At 37.4% G+C, this 21,398-nt stretch overlaps 1 protein-coding gene across 1 annotated transcript in view; it reads right to left on the bottom strand.

The window, feature by feature from the left end:
- The window catches only part of LOC137248664 (tyrosine-protein kinase receptor torso), a 193,587-nt gene that overhangs the window by 152,491 nt on the left and 19,698 nt on the right, over window positions 1-21,398 (bottom strand). Inside the window, exons 3-7 of the mRNA XM_067779566.1 lie at window positions 18,560-18,587; window positions 18,410-18,490; window positions 18,267-18,349; window positions 15,868-16,012; window positions 15,627-15,807 (exon numbers count right to left, since the gene is read on the bottom strand). Coding sequence (XP_067635667.1) covers window positions 15,627-15,807; window positions 15,868-16,012; window positions 18,267-18,349; window positions 18,410-18,490; window positions 18,560-18,587 — 518 coding nt within the window. The remainder of the gene's footprint in view (window positions 1-15,626; window positions 15,808-15,867; window positions 16,013-18,266; window positions 18,350-18,409; window positions 18,491-18,559; window positions 18,588-21,398) is intronic.

The following is a 21,398-nucleotide window of genomic DNA, read 5'->3' as shown; positions in this document are numbered from 1 at the left end:
TTGCGGCATTACGCATAACAAATCCCAAATATATTTTAGTAATAATCATATTACAATATTTTCCAACATAAATTATTGAACTAACCCAGACGGCTAACCAACTTCAATGGAATGCCGAATATGAGACCCATATCCATTCACAGTTAATAAACTATACATACAAACATACAACCCATGAAGGGAAAATATCAAAACACTCAAATTGATCTGCTGACGCTGCTAAATGTACAAAACTACATGTATGGAGTTATGCATACAAAACTACACGTATACAAAGACTGTATACAAACGTACATGTATGCATAACCCATTTCCTATGTACTTATTTTTAGTTATTAGTATTAAGATATTTATGAATGTATAGGTTAAGCAAATTACTATAAAAGACGAGAAATTAATTAATAAAGCAAGATTTAATGTTGGACAACCAAAGTCTTCACTTCTTTTATTTTAGTACCTTTCACAACGTAAGGAAAAAAGGTGCCTAGCTACAGAGTTGCGTTAGCGGCAGTTTTCAGTTTGAAGAAAACCGGCCATAGTGTACCTATACAAGTGTGTTCACTAAGCGATAAACGTCAAAACTACAAACAGCCTCGCTCACCTGATGCAAATCTCAGGTCTAGAGTTGCATTTTTTGTACGTAAGAGTACTTCAAGCTAAGTTGCATTTGATAGTTTAATAAAACTTTGTAGTATTTACAGATGAAATAGTTGCATATATTTCCGCGGAAATAAGAATACTGGAAGATTTGTAGCCTGTAATAATGCGGAAACATACGGAAAGCAAAATTCATAATATATAAATTAAACTAGAGTCAAAATATAAAGCGCCACACGTATAACATGGAAAAATTTCACTTCTAAGGCTGTTTACACAAATGCATAAGGGCAAAATTATATAAACGCTTTGGTCGCTTCAAAGCAAAGATAACGTATGGCGTTTCATTGTTTTTCGTATGGCGTTGTCAAAGCGTAGGCACGCAACCAAAGCATTTATGTAAATTATTCGATACTTCGCACGACAGATGAATTAATGAATGCAACACAACCAAAGCGTCTGTGTAAATCCGCCTTAATTTTTGTAGCTGTGAAAGTCTCCGGCAAATAAAATGGTGCTGTAAGTGCAAACAAATCAAACTAATATATGACACTACTTTATTTTCTATGTGTTTTTCTAGTATTTTCTCTTATATTTTTTGTCGATGGAGCCAATAAGGGTTCAGTACTGGTGAAAGTGTGTGAACTATATTTAAAAAAAACTAACGAAATACAAGAAAAATACAACGTAGTTCATTAAAAACAAACAAGCCAGGTTGTATTTCGATAGGGTTTTTGACATTAGGCCGTTTTTTTTTTTCTGACAAATGAAAATTTTGTTTTTAGTTTCAAAATTTAGTGCATAAAAACACAACTAAATTCATAGTGTAAATTGTGTGTGCAAATGAGTTTTCAATAAGTGTACATTTTTCAGTTTTTCATAGCTAAGGAATTGACCTCCAGATTCTTGTGTTACACAAATATAGTGAACTTTTGTACAGAAATTCAAATTAAAAAGTTTTTCACAATAATTTGAAAAACTCTACGTTTTCTCTGCTTTTTGCACTTAAAGGAGTAACCCTCCGTAATAAATTAAACTTTTAATGAAAATCAATAACTCTGAACTGAACACTTTTCGCCATGATATAAAATTAGAATACTGTGGAACAGGAGCAACACTTTTGTGACTACATAAACCCTGTTTCAATATTTGACGTCTCTGCACAGAACCCTAATTGTCCGTGTTCAACCGAAACAACAATGGCAACCCAGATTTATGCTCACTTAAGCGAGCGCCTGTCAGAAAGAAGTCAACACACTTGTACTTGTACACTATGAAACCGGCAAGCGCATCACTCGCGAAAACTAAAGAAAAGGAAAGAAGTGTGTAAACTAAAAAGTTATAGTTTAGAGAAGTACAGTAATTAAGAACCATAAAGGAACTAGAAAGTTTTAAACAAAGTTATAAAGAAGTTAAAATGTTTGAAATAAAGTTGTAAAAGAAGGAGAGAACTAAGTTTTACGGAAAATACAATTAAATATAACTTAAAGAAAAATATAAACAGTTTCTATTAATTTAAAGAAGGAAAGTTAAAGGTGAGTGTGTGCGCCTGGCAGCCGAGTGAGTGCACGCAGAACATTTTTGGCGGATCCATAAAATGGATCCTCAATAAAATCAATAAATTAGGTTTGTTGTTCTTGAACTAACCTAACCTTTTCAGTAAAATATATCGCACTTTCGTTAGTTCAACCGATTCTTTTTTCTAACGATGAAATTTTTTTGGTCAATTCAACAACTGTTGCCATCAAGCTAACAATAGCTGTGTTTCTTTTTACAAGTATGGACTGCCAACTTATCAATACTTATGACCATAACCCCTAATAGCTGGGACCTGAACCTGGCAAGCGTTAAATACGAACACATAACGTGCTCAACCGTTTCTTTCGCCAGTAATCGATGAGTTTAACAATTGCCGTAAATACCCAATGAGAGAGTTTGGTGCCAGTTGCCAGTTGCATCCTAACATCTCCTTGCACGCACACAGTGCCGCGGAGGCTTCTTTGCTGGCAAATAAGGACCTTATATTTCCTAATAATTAAAAGTAGAATGGGTTGTCCGTATTGGTGGTTAACCGAACTCCAGAGGCCCAGGCATGTACATCCGGAAGCCAGATCCATCAGAGAACTGATTGTTGTTAGGCGTCTGCCGCTTATGATGACTCACCATTCTTCCTTAATTCTTTCAACTTTTCTGCACAATTTGTAGCTTTTACGGAGACCTGGCTAAAGCCTGATAATTACAATTCTGAGGTTTTTTCAAATAAATATGCTGTTTATGGGCGTGATCGCATCTCTAGAGCGGGAGGTGTCCTTATTGCTGTTGAATCTAGCCTATCATCTGAGTTGATTTCGCTGGACAATATCTCTCATATCGAATTCATCGCAGTTAGGCTTTCATTCGGTAGCTATAGCGTAATTGCTTGCTGTTCGTATATACCACCTCGTTCGGATATGGATGTTTATACTAGTCATAGCTCTGCCATCTACGATTTACATTACTAGTTGGGTGATAACGATCGACTTGTTGTTGCTGGTGACTTTAACTTGCCAACAGTTAGTTGGGTTAATATAAGTGATTCAAACTTTTTAACTCCCACTGCTCAACATGAGTTTCTCAATTGCTTGTTACTCATCTCTTTTACAGATTAACAATGTTCCAAATAGTGGAAATAAAATGCTGGATTTAGTATTTGTGGATGGCTCGGTGGGTACTGCCTTTACGCAAATCCCACCTTTATCCCTTACAGAAGACCCTCTTCACCCTACGCTAGAGATATCACTTGATATCAGCCTACCCCATAGGATTCAAGTACAGTCCCGTCCCCGATCTAGATGCTTCCACAAAGCGAATTTCATTATGCTCAATGATCTGTTGGCTTCCCATGATTGGTCGGATCTCTATGCTTGCACTGATGTCGATTCGGCTATCTCTGTATTTTACAGTACGCTTGATGGCCTCTTTGATACCTGCATTCCTACTCGCTATACCCTATGTTCGAATAAGCCCCCTTGGTTTTCAAGGCAACTTATCAGACTTAATAACATTAAATCTAGGCTTTATAAGAGATTCAAGAAATCTGGAGCATCTACAGACCTCTCTAAATATCTAATAGCTCGTTCTAAATTTCACCGTCTTAATCAGCTTTGTTATAAAAATTACTTGAGTTGTTGTAAGTCCCAATTTTTTAGAAATCCAAAAAAGTTTTACAGTTTCGTAAATTCAAAGCCGAAAACGTCTGGGTATCCTTCCTCATTAACCTTTGGAGGTAAAAAAGCTTGCACTGATGACGACGTTGCTGAAGTATTTTCTGAGTTCTTTAAGTCCACGTATTCATCCAGTGGTTTTCATTCCGGTCAATATCCCTATCGCTTAGATAGCTCGAATTCCATTAGGAATCCTGCTATTGATGGTAATATTGTTCTTCAGAGTCTTCAATCTTTGAAGCCCACCTTTTCTCCGGGACCGGACGGTGTTCCTAGTTGCATGCTTAGGTATTGCGCCGAAAACATGTATGAGCCTATTTTAAAATTATTTGAGCTATCTCTGGGATCTGCGTCATTCCCGGCACTTTGGAAACAGTCTTTTATTATACCCCTGCATAAAAAAGGTAGTAGGTCAAAAGTTGAAAACTACAGGGGTATTGCTAAACTTTCAGTAATTCCTAAAGTCTTTGAACAGATTGTTACCAGTCAACTCCAATATCAGTGGTCTAGTCTTTTATCTCCATGCCAACACGGTTTCATTCGTCAAAGGTCAACCACTACAAATTTGCTTGTATTCACCTCTATAGTTATGGAAGGATTTTTAGCGAACAAGCAAACGGATGTCATCTACACGGACTTCAGCAAAGCATTTGATACCGTCAACCATGAGTTACTTATTCGTAAGCTTGATTTACTGGGCTTTCCGTTTCACCTATTAATGTGGCTGAAAAGCTATCTTTCTAACCGGACCCAAAAAGTCCTGTTCAAGCGCAATCTGTCGGAATTGTTCGGAGCTTCCTCCGGCGTACCCCAGGGAAGTCATCTAGGCCCTTTGCTCTTTGCCCTTTTCATTAATGACTTGCCACAGACAATATTATATTCCCATACTATAATGTATGCGGATGATGTAAAACTTTGCTACACTTACTGTCCTACCGATTTCAGTTCCTTGGATCTTCTTCAGGCCGACTTGGACTCGTTCCAATGTTGGTGCACAGCAAATTTACTAGCTTTAGATTTCTCAAATGTAAGCATATGACATTTCACCGAGTGAAGCCAGCATTGAAACCTTATGTAATAGATGGTACGCCTTTTGAGCGTATATCTATTGCAAATGATCTAGGTGTCCTTTTTGATCCGAAATTGAATTTTAACATGCATATTTCATCTATAGCCAACAAAGCGTTGGATTTGCTTGGATTTGTTAAAAGATGGGCTAAAGAGTTCGATGATCCATACCTCACTAAGGTTCTTTACACATCGCTGGTTCGTCCAATACTCGAGCATTGCTCATGTTTGGTCGCCTGTTTCTCAAAAGCATATAAAGCGTCTTGAGTCAGTTCAAAAGCAATTTTTGATATTTGCATTGCGCGGCCTTAATTGGGACTCAAGTCTCCACCTTCCTCCATACAGAATTATACTTCTTCTTATTACCTACTCTGGAAAATCGGAGAATCTTACTGGGGGTATTGTTCATCCATAAGCTCATTATTGGAGAAATTGATTCTGCGGACCTTCTCAGCCGCTTGTTTTTTGCGGTTCCCCCTAGAGTATCCAGACACTACGTTCCTTTCTATTTACCCCTTTGTCGACGAAACTTTGCTAAAAGTAACCATTTTCTTATCTGGTGCGCGCACTACAATGACTTGTATAGCTGTATCAGTCTTGAATGTACTTTTGCCACTATACGTAATGCAATACTTGCCTAACTAGTTTAAGAGATACAAGCTAATTTAATTTGCCGGCATTTTATTTCTTCCAGAAAAAACAGGAACTATTTCGTTTAAGGATGGAGGAACATTTATCAGCATGTATCATTAAGAACGAACAAGACAGTACTGTGTTGATTGGAATCTGGTGCATTCCAACAACGTAAAAAACATGCTTTTTCATGAGTCACTGACCGGCAGTATAATCTTATGGGTCAGGCATCGAGCTGATTGGAATCCGGTGCATTCCAACAACACAGGTCATGTTACTTTTTTATGCCTTGTGATGGCGTATCCTCATGACACTACTCTTAGGACTGCCGGATTCCCATGACATGCTGATTGGAATCTTGTTGCATTCCAACAGGAATATTGGAATCCACTGCATTCCGAAATCATGCTGAGCGGAATCTGATGCATTCCGCCAGTATAAGATTTCGGTATAAGATCTTATTTCTGCTCATATTTCTAATTATTATTATATTCTGAAATTAAAGAGTAATGTTCATTAATATATCTTTGTTTGTAATATAACATTGTTGAAATCTCGATATATCTTAACTTTTATCTTTTGAGTTGTATATTTATATATCTTTTATGTTATGCAATCGACCATAGTTTGTCGTCGACTTTAAATAATAAATAAATAAATAAAATAAACGGCATCTTCATATGCCGTAAGTTTGACTTGTTCTACGTCGAACCACCTAAACAATTGTTTTATAATCAGCGCTCACAGCAAAAACCCACCCTGCGACGTTCTTCTGTTTACAGATTTTGTTGCCTCGGAAAGACCCCATGTGATCATTCTGCAGCTTAATATGGAGTCGATCCAATTTTTTAACGATGGGCTTCAATCGAGTTGAGACTGTCCATGATTGCTCGTTTCGAGACATTGTTGAAAGCTCCAACAATATCAAGAAAACATCTTGGGCATGTTCCTGGTGTTCCAGGGCTTTCTCCATATTAAGATAACTGTTTTTTTCCGCTTTCGGTATGAAGGCTACTTCAGCTGTGGTTCAGTTTTATGCAACCCTCAAAGATTATTCTAAGCTATTCGAAAATTGTTCCACTTGCCATACGCAGCATAGCAGGAAATAAACCATTTGAACTCGGCGATTTGAACTTGGCAAAAGTTTTTACTTCCCATTCGAGTTTGTCATTTGTCACCAATCTTCGAACCTCTCGCTCCATATTAGGAGTGTAAAAGTTGTTCATAACTCTTTTGCATCATCTGCTGTTGGAAAGTGTGTGTTAAGTAGTGCCTCAAGGGACTCTTCACCACTGTGTGATCATTCCCCGTCGTCCTTTTTTATCAGCCCCTGAATCACATCTGCCTTGGATAGGGCTTTCCTCAGTCTCGGCTTTTCGCTGGAGCATTCTATGTCCGCACAGAATTTTTTCCATCAAACCCGATCCGACTTGCCGATTTCACGTATATAGATCTTCCACAGAACTCTTTATTCTTCTCAGCATACCTTGCTTTCTGCAACTTTTGCCAACTTAAAATTCTCCTTTATCTGCCCTCTAAGAAGACTCAACTCCTTACTCCACCATGGCTTTGCTTTCACCTTGAATCTTCTCAGAGTATAAGCTCTGTTATACGCAGCTGTCAGCACCTTTGATAAGAAGTGGTTGTACTACTCCAATTCCTCTGCCGTGGTAATCTCTTTAGGCTGAACCAGACTTCCTGATACGCATTTTTTAAATTTTTACCAGTCCTTTGCCCAAGGGTGTATAAAGGTTTGCCCCTTCCCTACACAATGCTGAAGATGATATATGCATGGTCTGAGGAGGACGTCCTGTTAAGGATCCTCCATTCATACCCCGATATATAATTCTCAGAGCTCAATGTGAAATCAAGCTTATTGACGTTGACCCTACATATAAAGGAACGTTACTCCTGTTAGCAACCTGTTGACTACTCTGTTAATATCGTCCCCTCCCCATACACTGTGATGCGCCTCCTGCTCGAATCGTCCTTGTTAGACCGCAGCATCATTAAGCTGTTTGCCCACTTCCAACAGCTCCGCCTATACCCTTATCTTTTCCTGCTACTTCCAGGTCCTGTTGTTGTTGTAGCGATACGGTTGCTCCCCGAAGGTTTTGGGGAGTGTTATCGATGTGATGGTCCTTTGCCGGATACAGATCCGGTACACTTCGGTAACACAGCACCATTAAGGTGCTAGCCCGACCATCTCGGGAACGATTTATATGGCCACATTAAACCTTCAGGCCATCCCTCTCTCCCCACCCCCAAGCTCCTCCTGGAGCCAGAACCTCGTCTGTTAGTGAAACAGGATTCGCCGCGGATAGATGAGGTTGACAGTTGGGTTCGGAGAAGCTATATATTGCGCTGGCAACCTAAAGGGTTGCGCTACACAGCTCCTTGATTCTGGTATTTTAGTCGCCTCTTACGACATGCATACCTACCGCGGGTATATTCTGACCCCCTAACCTGCTGGGGTCCTCTAGGTCCTTTTCTACTCCTCCTGCTTTTCTCATATTGTGGTTCTCAGCGCCATTGATCTGTTTGTGCACATCCGCCACTGGCCCCATGCCCCCATTCAGATTCTCGAGGTCCTTTGCCACATCCCCAGTGTGTAGCGTATTGAGGCTATTGTCCTACTTATAAGGTGCATATAAATACTACCTACGCCCCAGGACATTTTCCCAAGCTGTAAGTGCAACCCATCAGCCGAATGTGGAGGATGTAGAACTGACTGAAGAAACTTCCAAATCCGTGTCGGTATATTCGGGTTTTGACACTGCAGCTTATTAAGGGTGTCCTCTGCCTTCACCCCTAGGGTTTCCAAATCTTGGCCTTTGGTATTGTGGGGATCAGTGCTCTATCCACCACATTCAACATTGCGCTTTCTTGTTTTCGAAGGTCTGGAACAACACTCTGCAGCCTATCTAAAGTCGTATTTTGGAGCAGGTTATCACTTTAACCCCATTGTACCATTCAGCTATTTCGAAGGATGGAAGCGGTTTATTTGGTTCATTATGCATAGTTTTGATCATTGTACTGATCAGCTCCCATTCTACGCATCTCCACGTTTCGGTTGACATCTGCCCATTGGGATTACTGGAATCTAGTAGTACCACAGTCATACGTCTTTATTTCTTATTTCCTCTTCCTGTACTACAGCTTTTGATGTACATGGCTTTCCAGTACTTATAATCCCCCTTCTCTCCGCTTTGCAGATTTTGAGCTGTGGCTCCCGGCCAGTTTGCCTCCTGGTTCTGGGACTGACGCGTTTTTCCTCCTTCTGCCTCTTAAAAGCAGGCTTGTCAGGTTCAGCCGATCGCTGCCTCTTGCTTCTCGGGGCTTCTTTCCTAGCAAAGTGCTTGTCAGTGAACTGCCATCGGCATTCCTCCACTGTCTCTCGGGGCCCATGCCAAGCGATCGCTCTCGTTGTAGTCTTTGGATACAAGAGCTGCATGATTTATTATGCTGATTTTTTCGTATCAATAAAATTAGATTGAGATTGATTGATTATTTTAAATGGTCCTTTGTATATGCTCCTAAAAAAATAATCCGGAAAGTTTTTTTACAAAACAAATTATAAAAATGGTGCAAAAATTAATATGTTTTATATATTTTGTAGGATTTCTATACATAGAGCAACAGTTTGCACACAGTTTAAAGCGCAAATATGTCTTCATTCCGACGGAGTACAAGTTTTTCTTGTTCCAAAAATTTCAGGGTTTATTGCGGATTATGAGTATGATGTGTTTTGTAAACGTGATAAGGCACACATCTTGATGTATGTATGTCTTCTAAAAAGTATATTACATTTTTTTTTTGTTTAGTCACTCAGTGTAATTTGTCTATTAAGACCAATACTTCATTTTTACCTTTTTTTCATAATCGGATACTAGCAATGGCGATTTTTTTTTACTGGAAAAAGGCCGTGTTAAAAAATTGTCATAGGCGAGAGTTTATTAAATCTCGCATCATGCGACCTTTTTTATTTTTTGGACTTTCTTAAAGAAAGACCTCAAATAAAAGTAAAATCTAAAAAAAAATAACTTGTACCTCTTTTTTTTGCTATAAAGTTTGATCCATATGAGATTTTGACTTGATGCAACGTATTCTGGTGTAACCAGAAGGATTCTGTATGAAAAAAAACTCGCCTCATTTGGATGAGCCGTTCCATAGTTATAGAGCCGAACTTTTATTTTATCCTTAAAAAATAAAAGTCCGGATCTAATAATTTCTTACTACTAAAAAATTAAAAGTCCGATAATAACTTTTTCTGAAGGACTTTTATAATAAAATGAATACCAATTTTGGTCCCTGTTTTAAGCATTAAAATAAACATGGCCCATTTCGTTTTCACCACATACGTGCCACTTTTGTCCAATATGCATTATCTTTCCATATTTCATGTATCACATATTCGTACATCTATTTGGATTTAAATAATCATTCGCTAGTTATTATAATAATCTGAGATTGGGGTGGTGAGGTGGTGCATTAATGCACCAGCCTTCATTCACAATTGAGTGATGTTGCAAAAAATATCATCCTTACTCAGTTATAGTGATTGTTAAGATTAAAAAGATTTCACTAACATTTTTCTTCACTTATAGAAAACTTCCAAGAATGATTATTTTTGTTTTTCACTCAGCTGAGTGGTAATGAAAAAAATAAAATGACTGCAATAAATTTTTTTAGACGTAGTGGAGAAAGGCAGCACTATCCCTATCACATAAAAAATTGTGTGCACTAAAATTTTTCTAGTATAGTGTAATACTAATGAAATGGTAATGCAATCCAAATTTAGTGCACTACCCCCAACTAGGATTATCATACATAATGTTTCATATATGTATGTTTTCCACCACTAATAGTAAAATTTTCAGGTTGTTTTTGTTGCAGAATCAGCAACTGCAGAGTGAGGGGAAAAATCGATTAAAATTTCAAGTTCAAAACCATCATAGCAAACGAAATACGACGTTTTGAGTTTTATTATGACTAATGAAATAAAATTCAAATTTTGATCATTATTCCTGATTTAAAATAATTATAATATAATTATAAGGAAATGATTGTTATTAATCAAAACAATTAAAAGTCGAAGATAATAATTCTGGCTGCAGAAAAAAGTAAAAATCAGAAGTACTAATTATTCTTGAGTAAATAACTCATAATCAAAATTAATTTTTTTAAGTGGCCAAAATTTTAAAAATCAAGGAAAATTCTTATTTCTGATCTAAATTATTAAAACAAACTTGGATGATTATTTTAGTATCGTAAAATAAAACCCAGTAAATAATAACTATGCTTAATCATAATTATTCAAATCGAATAATAATGATTATTTACTGATTTTTAAGTTTTTTTAATCATAATGATTACATTGGCTAATTCAAAATTAAAATCAATTTAAGTCTACCAAAGTAAAAGTAATAAGTCTCTCAAAGTTCGCATTCATTTTTGATAATTTTTCTTGCATGCGATGTGTCCCCACATGATACCAAACAGTTTTTTTTTTGTTTTACTGGACGTTTTGGCAGTGCGCCCAATAACACCAGGCCAATCTTGTTCACGCGGTTAATTTTTTAAACGGTTTTATATAGGTTGACTTGACAGGCTGCACGACTGGCCGGCCAGCGCGAATTTTGTAATTAAAATTTAAGTAGCTTCCCGAAAAGCTACAAGCTTGAAACTTGGAATATAGTTCAGAACCCGATGACAATGCAATAATAAGAAAAAAAGCGCCGCTAGGTAGCGCAAGGATCGAGATATTCACAAAAATCGTATTTGTGGTCCGATTTGGCTCATATTTGGAAATCATATTTGACATACAGAAATAGAAACCGCTTTACTAAAAAAAATTCACGCTAGGTGTCGCAAAAATTGAGATATTCAAAAAACTCGTACTTGTCTGTCCGATTTGGCTCTTTGAACAAATATTATATACAGTCCGGTAGAAGTGACATCAAAATACTTTGGAGCACATAAGTTCAAATTTTGCTAGTGAAATTTCAGTATAATAAAATAAATAAAAAAAAAGTTAGTTAAACGGTTTTATTGAAAACAAAACTTGCATTAAGTAGTAATAATACTAAAAGATAGAAAATAATTAGATAGGTCCTAGGTACTAGTCATCACACTCCTCACCAATCTAGGGCGTTGATCAGACAATTAAATAAAAGCGTTGAACGTGTGAAATTTCTGAAAATGGGAGGCGTAGCGTAGCCTGATTAAGGTTCAGTTGGTCTTACTTATGACTATTAATAGAAATTTGACGTGCCCAACGCTTTTATTTAATTGTCTGTTCAACGCCCTAGATTGATGAGGAGTGTGATGACTAGTACCTAGGACCTACCTAATTATTTTCTATCTTTTAGTATTATTACTACTTAATGCAAGTATTGTTTTTAATAAAACCGTTTAACTTAAAATTTTTTTTTTATTATTTTATTTTAATATACGTTTTATTTTTCTTTTTGCCGAGTCGTTGATGGGAAGCGGTTTGTCAAGCGTCGATATCTAAAACTGCTCAGCTACAGAAGAAGTTCTAGAACCAGCTGAGCGTAATACTTAAGTTAATGAAACAGGAACAAACATGTTGTGGTGAATATTAGCATTACTATGCATCTATATGCACTTGTTAGTAAATAATTAGAACAACAAAAACATTAAAGCAAGCCACACTTTTGGATCAGTAATCAGTTTGATTTAAACACACTTTTGTGAAGTACGTGATATCGAAGTATAATTGTACTACTCCCAAAGTAGGCTAACTAAAGACCATAGAGTTGCAGAGCTCAACAAGGAGATGGCCAAGTTAAGTGATTTGAAGATCCAGGAGTTGGAGAACCGTGGGCTGAATACAACCCGCAATAAATCCGAACTACAAATACGACTACGAGAGGCGTTGGAATCAGAAGGAATCAATGTCGAAGAGTATGTCTTTCATCCTGATAGCGACGAGATAACAACAAAATTGGAAGAGAAGAACGGTAGTTCGAGTCAAGCCGCAAGCGGCGAGAATAATGCCATATTGGCTTTGTTATCTTGGAAAACCATAGAGGAACTATTGCGTTACACGGAGAGAGCTGTTGGCATTGGTAGAGTGCATTCAACATTTTCACAAGTAACTCTACGGGCAGCGATTCCGCGTCAGGACAGATCACGCAGCGTTAAAATGGCTCTTGCAGTTCCGTAATCCAGAACAACAATTGGCACAGTGGATCGAGCGACTACAAAGTTATGACTTTTCCATTGAGCATCGAAAAGTTAGTACCTATGGAAATGGCGATGCAATGTCACGAAGACCATGTAGTTTGAAATGCAAGCACTGTTCAAAGGCCGAGGCTAAAGAAGACATTATAGATGTCCGGCTAATGACTATAACGTGTACGGATGAATGGGAAAAGGAACAACTAAGAAAGTGTCAGCTAGAAGATACAGATCTGTCACATGTTATGCAAGGGCTCGAACGAAATACCAAATAGAGAGGAGATGTCAGCGGAGATTCTATTGCGAAGTCATATTGGGTACAGTGGAACAGTTTAGAATTGATATCCAGTTGCCTTCATTGAGTATGGGAGAGTGAGGATGGTCAAAGTAAGAGGAAACTGATAGTTGTTTCAAGGAAAAGGATTCCCGACGTTCTCAGTGAGCTACTTAACGGTCCAAGTGGAGGTCATCTTGGAATTACGAAGACGCTCGAGAATATTAAGCAGATATTCTATTGGGTTGGTTGCCGTCAGTCGGTCACTGAGTGGATTGCCAACTGCGAGGTTTGCAGCAGAGCGAAAGGGCCCAAAACCCGAAGTCATGGCCAGATGAATAAATATAACACAGGTGCACCATTTGGAAGGATCGCTATGGATGTCGCATGTCCATTTCCTATTAGCAACCGCGGAAAAAAATATGTACTGATGGTTATGGATTATTTCAGCAAGTGGCCAGAGGTATACCCAGTCCCAAATCAAGAAGCGGAGCAGTAGCAGAAGTGTTTACAAACAATTGGGTTGCAAGGTATGGTGTACCAATGTAGTTACATTCTGACCAAGCAGGAATTTTGAATCACCTGCGTTCCAAGAAATAAGACATTGGGCATTCGAAAAACACGAGCAACTGCTTTGCATCCCCAGTCCAATGGTATGGTGGAGCGATTCAATAGAACCGTAGAGAAACACTTAAGTAAAGTAGTGGACAAGTTCCATAAAGAGTGAGACACACACATATCCTTATTATTGATGGCTTACCGATCGGCACTGCATGAGAAAACGGCCCGAATCCTCGCAATGGTAATTTTTGGCAATGGCCTTCGACTGCCAGCTGATTTGAAGTTTTGGATAAATGCCGATGCGGAGAGAAATGCCAAGAAATCCACTGGTGTCTTGGAGGAAGAGATGAGGGAAATACACGATCTTGTAAGACAACGAACCAAGATTATAAGTGACAAGATAAAAGCCAAATACGATAAAGCAATTAATTTGGAAGGTTTTCGGGAAGGAGATTTGGTGCTGTTATACAACCCACAGGGTTGTCCCCGAAATTGCAATGTAATTGGGAAGGTCCACACAAAGTTTTGAAACAGATCAACCATGTAGTTTACCGCATACAAACCAATGGCAAACCACGAAAAAAACGAAAGTGGTTCATTTGGCAGCGTTTAGATCGGAAATTTGTCCGAACGGGACGATCAGACTTAGGTGGAGGGCAGTGTGGCGAATATTAGCATCACTATGATATGCACTATGTTAGTAAATAATCACAACAACAAAAAAATTAAAGCAAGCCACACTTGTGTAGATGAACACATCATCATTTACACACATACATACATACAAGGCAACAAAGAGATATCTCACACACACATGTAATAAACAGCCGATATAGTTACTCACACATACACATGCATATGGGTATAAGAAAAGCAGAAACTAGAGATATACATGTATATAGCTGGTAACCAAGCATGAGATACAACTGTTCTCGAACAGATTTTCGCGAAACGACTAGAATTTAGGAGAAACAGGTGAATGAGAAAACCGAGAGTATAAAAGCAGCGCAAGCTGAGGAATCAGTAATCAGTTTAATTTAAATACGCTTTTGTGAAGTACGTTATATCGAAGTATAATTGTTGTACTACTCCCAAGTAGACTAAATAAAGACCATATTGCAATACTGAATATTGGAGTTATTTATTCGACAGTTCAGCGATACGAACGTTAGCAGAAGGTGCAAAATATCAGGGATCTCCGAAATGCGTTACAATATTATATATTAATTATTAAGGGAAGAGAGAATAGTCCTTTTTATAGAAAAAGGGAGCACGAGCCATCAAATGTGTTTGAGTTGGAGTTATAATCTTGGCACAGACACCGGAAAGGTTCGTTTAGTTCGAAATTAGTTCTACATTATTTCAGCAAAAAGGTTTGAGGTATCTCGTAGGTCGAAAGGGAACACAAAAGTCTACTTCATTCAAAAGGAATGGGCTTGAAATCGATAAATTTAGTAGTTTTGTCATCAAGACTTGGAAGATTGATAAGCTTTAATCGATGAGTATAAGGTGGAAGATTTTATAAAGAGTCCCTTGAAAATTTCTTAAGGCAAATAGTAAAAATTGTTTTTGCATTGATTCGAGCTTGTCTACATGGACTTGGTAATGCGGGTTCCAGACTACTGAGCCGTATTCTAATATTGGCCTTATTAATGTTGTAAAAAGAGCTTTAGTTACGTAAGGGTCGTTGAATACTTTTGACCACCGTTTTTTTTCAATTTTAATGTGGAACTATTGTGAGAGGTAACACCCATTGAATGGGGCGAAGCATTGTTAACACAACAATAAAAACAAATTTTCCCCGAAGAGTGTTTTAGATTTTCTTCGAAGAAGGACTAAATGGCGGTGGTTTTTCTTCGAAAATCCCTAAAGTTGTATATAAAAAATGTTTATTTCCTCCCAAGCATGGACAATTTTTGCTCAAATTCCATAACTTGACAGCTCGAATTAAAAAAGTGCATCCTGTGGATAATCCAAAAAATCGATCAATAATAGATTAATGAAATACAAAATAACGATGCAATTAAATCATCAATTAAAACAAATGATTAATTGTTACAATCCCTATATATGACAAAACTTACATCACGCAGAGTTTCCAATTGCTGCTTGTAACATTCGTTGGGTAATTAATAAGGTCCATTCTCTTTTGGTACTTGATTGACCAATTAAAAATTATAGTTTTATTGTTGGGTATAGATAAAGATGATATGACTTTAGGTAAGTATTCAGCATGTTGACAGGAGCACAATCCCATAACACAATCTGCAAAATAAAAAAATTTGATGGTTTCAGCAGTAATTGCTATATATGTATGTACCTTACAAGGCACAGATACCGTCCCATATCCTGCTACCGACGCGTTTGCTGTTTCTACCTTTACTGAATAGTTGCACCCATATATGAAACCGCAGTCTTTCTGATCAACGTGAGCCATAGGATTTTCCGGTATGATGATTTGCTCCGATTTCTTTAAAAAAGTTTGACAAAAATCATATAATGCGACATGATTAACTTCAGAAGAAAATGGACGCGAGTGTATTTGACGGCGAAGAAAGACGCATAGATTTTTTGTACAGATAAAAACAAATTACTTACTTACTTACTTAATTGGCGCTTAACCGTTTAAACGGTTATGGCCGTCCAAGAAGGCGCGCCAGTCGCTCCTCTCTGCCAACCGGCGCCAATTGGTCACACCAAGGGAGTTTAAATCGTTTTCCACTTGGTCCTTCCAGCAGAGTGGAGGCAGCCATCTACCTCTGCTTCCATAAGAGGGTTCCGATAGAAACACTTTCTTGGCCGGAGCGTCATCTTTCATTCGAATAACATTGCTGCTGCGTTGTGCTGGGAACAAATTGTCAACTAAATACAAATACAATTAGAAAAAGTGTTGTAGGTTGATGGTAATTATTAATAATTTTCTAATGTTTTTCTGCTTCATGTTTAATTGAAATAATTCAGACTCCATGATGAAGATGTAGAAGAAAACTTCGAAACGCGCAGGAGAAGAGAGAAAAAGCAAAGCTTTTGTCGTTCATTCCATTTATCCTTCTTGAAATTTTTTTTAAAATCATACTCTGGCCCAAAATCAACAATAAATAAAGTTAAATTGAATTAAAACAAAAAACAAAAAAATTAAAAAAAAACTAAAATAAAACAAGATTAAATTTAATTAATTTATATAAAACAGATAAGTTAAATAAAATAAAATAAAACAAAGGAAGGTTAAGGATAGTAAAGGAAAGGATAGGAAAGGAGGGGAAAAGAAGGGAAAGGGAAGCAAGTAAAGGGAAGGAAATGAAAGAAAAGAAAAGAAAAGAAGAGAACAACAGAGGCAACTTTATCAGAAACAAAAACTTGGTGTAGCATGACCTACGACCCTCTTTATTTCAATGACTTGAAAAAAGTGTTCAAAGATGGTAATTTAAGACTGGCACCAAAAACTAGCACAAAATTGTTATCCTTTTTATACTCAGCGTGCTTTGCACACAGAGTTTATTAACTTTGATTGGATAACGGTTGGTTGTACAGGTATAAATGAATGGAGATAGATATAGACTTCCATATATCAAAATGAACAGTGTCGAAAAAAGTTTGATTGAGCCATGTCCGTTCGCCCGTCTGTCCGTTAACAGGATAACTTGAGTAAATATTGAGATATCTTCACCAAATTTGGTGCTCGAGCTTATCTGAACCCAGAATAGATTGGTATTGAAAATGAGCAAAATCGGATGATAACCACGCATACTTTTTATATATATAACATTTTGGAAAACACAAAAAACCTGATTATTTAGTAAATAATACAACTAGAACGTTGAAATTTGACGTGTGGACTGATACTGAGACTGATAAAAATTTGAAAAACAAATTTTAAAACGGCCGTGGCACCACCCACTTGTGATAAAATCAATTGTACAAATGTTATTAATCATAAACCAAAGATCGTTAAACCTATCGTAACAAAATTCGGCATAGAGGTTGCCTTTGCTATAGGGAATGCTTTGAAGAAAAATTAACGAAAGCGGTTAAGGACCACGCCCACTTTTATATAAAAGATTTTTAAAATGGTCGTGGACGAATAAAATAAGCTATATCTTTGAAAAAAAGAGCTTTATATCAATGGTATTTCATTTCCCAAGTGGATTTATAACAATAAATAGGAGACTTTAAATTTAAAAAAATGGGCGTTGCACGGCCCCTTTTATGACTAAGCAATTTTCTATGTTTCGGGAGCCATAACTCGAAGAAAAATTAATGGATCGTAATAAAATTGGGTACACAAATTTTCCCTATAGTAGATAATATTTCTAGTAAAAATGGACGGGATCGGTTAAAGAGCACGGCAACTTAGATATAAAACAAGTTTAAGAGGGTCGTAGACAAGAATAATAAGTTATAACTTAGCAAAAAATAGTTTTGAATCAACGATATTTCACTTATCAAGTTTTACTGTAAGTGGAAATGGGGAGAAATTTTTTTTAAACGGGCGGTGCCGATATGTAGAAAAGTAATTTATCTGAAATGAAATATGCAATTGAAGCTCACGCTGAGTATATAATGTTCGGTTACACCCGAACTTGGACACCTTTACTTGTTAAAATCTAATATCGTCTTTCTTCCCGGAAATATTTTATATGCGTCTTTTTTCGCTGGGGGCCAAAAACGTTTGTTAAGCATTAGCTATAAAACCTGGAAAGTAAAAATAAAAGCTTTTTACTCACTTTCATTATACCGTATACACTGCATGGGAGCTCGCTACATCTGGTTCCGTTTAGTACAGTGATAACAATATTGTATGAGGTATCTGTAAAATTTAATCAAAGAGATGTTTTCAAAATTTGTGAGGCATTCAAATATAAATTACCTTTCGGCATATTGTCGTCCCAGCTTATTAAAAACTGAATAATATCACCTCTTTCGTACAGTGTAACATTAGTGACGACTTCTATTTAGTAGAAAAATACAAAGACTTATTACTTATTCGTTTGAAATATTCATATGACATAGGTATTACTTGTTATTTCAGCAGGTTTTAACACACTCTGAAACGGTAAAAAAAAAAATATTCTTTAAGTACCTTTTCAAGTTCAGTATGAGAATATGCAAGGTTATGGTGAGAATGTGTGACGTTATAACGAAGAAGTGTAAATCAAGGCATGTCAGGCGAAAGATAACTCTCCGGCTAATTAAGTATTTTTATCGTAACCCGCCTGTAGAATCAGAGGAAAAGGGCGGCCCCCACCGCTGGAAGGGCCACGTGGCGCACGTTATTGGAGGACCGTAACCGTTTAAACAGTTAAGCGCCAATTAGGTAAGTATGTAAGTTAGTAAATCGAGACAAATCAAACAAGTTAGAAGTGACAACGGAAATATTGCGTTGTTGTAGGAATTCTTACTTCAAAAAATTGTAATAAAGAAAGTGAGTCTTCAACTTCAATAACATTAAAAACATTAAACCTTACTAGATGGGCAGGACGTTATTTGCTTTAAAAGCTCGGTTTGTTGGAGTCCAAAATGCGCTTACGAAAACATTATGTTAATTTGCAAATCCGATGAAATAAATAAAGCTGTTTTACTCAAAAACAAGATCGAAAACTAAAATTTTGTTATGTTATTGGTTTTCCATTGAAGGATCCTAATTGCTATCGATGCCATAAAACGTTTGAAAATTTGTCTAGAAGAATTGGAAAGGTATCGACATGAATTTGAAAATTTATAAATGGAAGCTAATAGTAGGCAGAAAAATTATCCATTGCTTCTAAATTTTCTTAAACTCGCCAGAGGATGATAAAATGCCATTTTGATGAGCTATGTGAAGATAAGCGTCTCCAAGATCCGGAAAGTTTGTTCAAAGCCAACATATTTTATCAGGTATTGGACATCATTATAAGCCAACTGAAATCGCGTTTCTTTCGAATGAATGAAATTGTTTCAAATTCCAGTGTTCCACTTTAAAAGTTTTAAATGACGGCGTCCGCCGTGGTGTGATGGTAGCGTGCTCCGCCATCCACACCGACGATCCTGTGTTCGTGCCCCGGCAAAGCATCATCCAAATTTTAGAAAAAACAATTTTTCAATTAGGAGAAAATTTTTCTAAGCGGGGTGGCCCTCGGTAGTGTCTGGCAAGCATCCGAGTGTATTTCTGCCATGAAAAGCTCATAGTGAAAACTCATCTGCCTTGCAGATTCCGTTCGGAGTCGGCATAAAAAAACAAGCAGTCCCGTCTCGCCAATTTGTAGGAAAAAACGGAGCACGACACAAATTGGAAGAGAAGCTCGGCCAAAAATCTATTCGGAGGTTATCGCGCCTAACATTTTGCTTTTTTTTAAATAAAATAATACAGACAAACAAAGAAATAAAAAAAATTGTCTTGTATAAGAGACCTTGCTGATTTATTAATAATTTTATGTCTTGCAGCTTTCCCGACGTTTGCATTGCATTACTGTTACCTTTTCACAGTTTCTGGTTTCTGTGTGAACGATTATTTTCAAAACTAAAATTGATAAAAACCTTCTTAAGAAACTCTATGAGACAAGACAGGTTATGTAACTTGGCTAATCAGTCTATTGAAAATTCTCTAGCCCGATCTTTAAATTTTTAAGGTGTTATAGACACTTTTGCGGAACAGAAATCTGGAAAAAACATTTTTCTTAATAAAGATCTTATTGAAATTAAATTGTCCTTTTCCACATTCATCTTTTTGAATGTAAATTGCCATGTCCACTCAGTATCTGCGTGAGATGGTAGTTCAGTTCACCGTGCTTCCGCTTATTCTATTTAGCTAAGTTTCAAACTAGCGTGAAGGTCCAACGCCCTTTACTCGAGGCCTCCCACCGTTCTTGCCACTTAGCTATTGTTTGTGTCCTTGCTCGTTTCTTGGCTTCTTCAGATGGTCGCTCGATATTAGTGTTATACAGATCGGCCATTTCGATTGGCAGTAAGTCCACTGGGATTTTCCGGGTGGAAACCAGGATCGCGTCGTCAGACACAGTCCGATAAGCACTTGTTATTCTTAAATCTGCAAGTCGGTACGCTGCTAATATATCTTTTTGATGGCTCCGTTTAGTGTGGACTGGTGCTGCGTATAGTATTATTGAGCTGATTACTGTGGACAATAGCTGACGTGTAGCTTCGCTCGGACCACCAATGTTAGGCATTATTCGCATAAGTGCTCCATTAACTTTGGTAACTTTCTCTCCCACCGCTCTGAAGTACTCTTTGAAAGTTAACTTAGAGTCAACGTGCACTCCTAAGTATTTTAGAGAATCCTTTGAAGTGATTTGATGATCCCCGACAGTTAAGACTAACTCGTTCGCCGACCATTTGGAGCTTAGTAATACCACTTTCGTCTTTTGGCTAGCCAACTCCAGTCCCGTATTAGCCAGCCATTCTTTCACTCTTCCTACGGCGTCATTACATAATGCTTGAATCAGGTCCAGTTTCTTGGCCACTACTACCACTGCAATATCATCAACATATCCCACAATTTGCGTGTTTTCTGGTATATCAATCTTTAGCACCCCGTCATACAATTACATTCCAAAGCGTTGGACCGAGAACAGATACCTGTGGGACGCCTCCAGTGATTTTGTACTCTTTTGCTCCTTGATCCGTGCCAAAAAGAAGTACCCTGTCTTTAAGATAGCTACCTATTATTCTGCGTAAGTGAGCTGGTGTGCCGAAGCTTCGCAGCGCTGCATTATCTGCATCCAGTTCGCAGTGTTAAAAGCATTCTTGATGTCCAACGTAATCAGTGCACAGAACTTCCTTTTATTTTGACCTCCGGAGATAGCTTCTCTAGCTATATTGACGACTGTTTCTATTGCATCTAGGGTGGATCTTGATTTGCGAAA

The sequence above is a fragment of the Eurosta solidaginis genome, chromosome 4 (assembly GCF_040869045.1).
Source record: "Eurosta solidaginis isolate ZX-2024a chromosome 4, ASM4086904v1, whole genome shotgun sequence".
NCBI lineage: Eukaryota > Metazoa > Arthropoda > Insecta > Diptera > Tephritidae > Eurosta > Eurosta solidaginis.
Note: the sequence above shows the minus strand (reverse complement) of the source record. Positions and strands in the feature narration are given on the sequence as shown.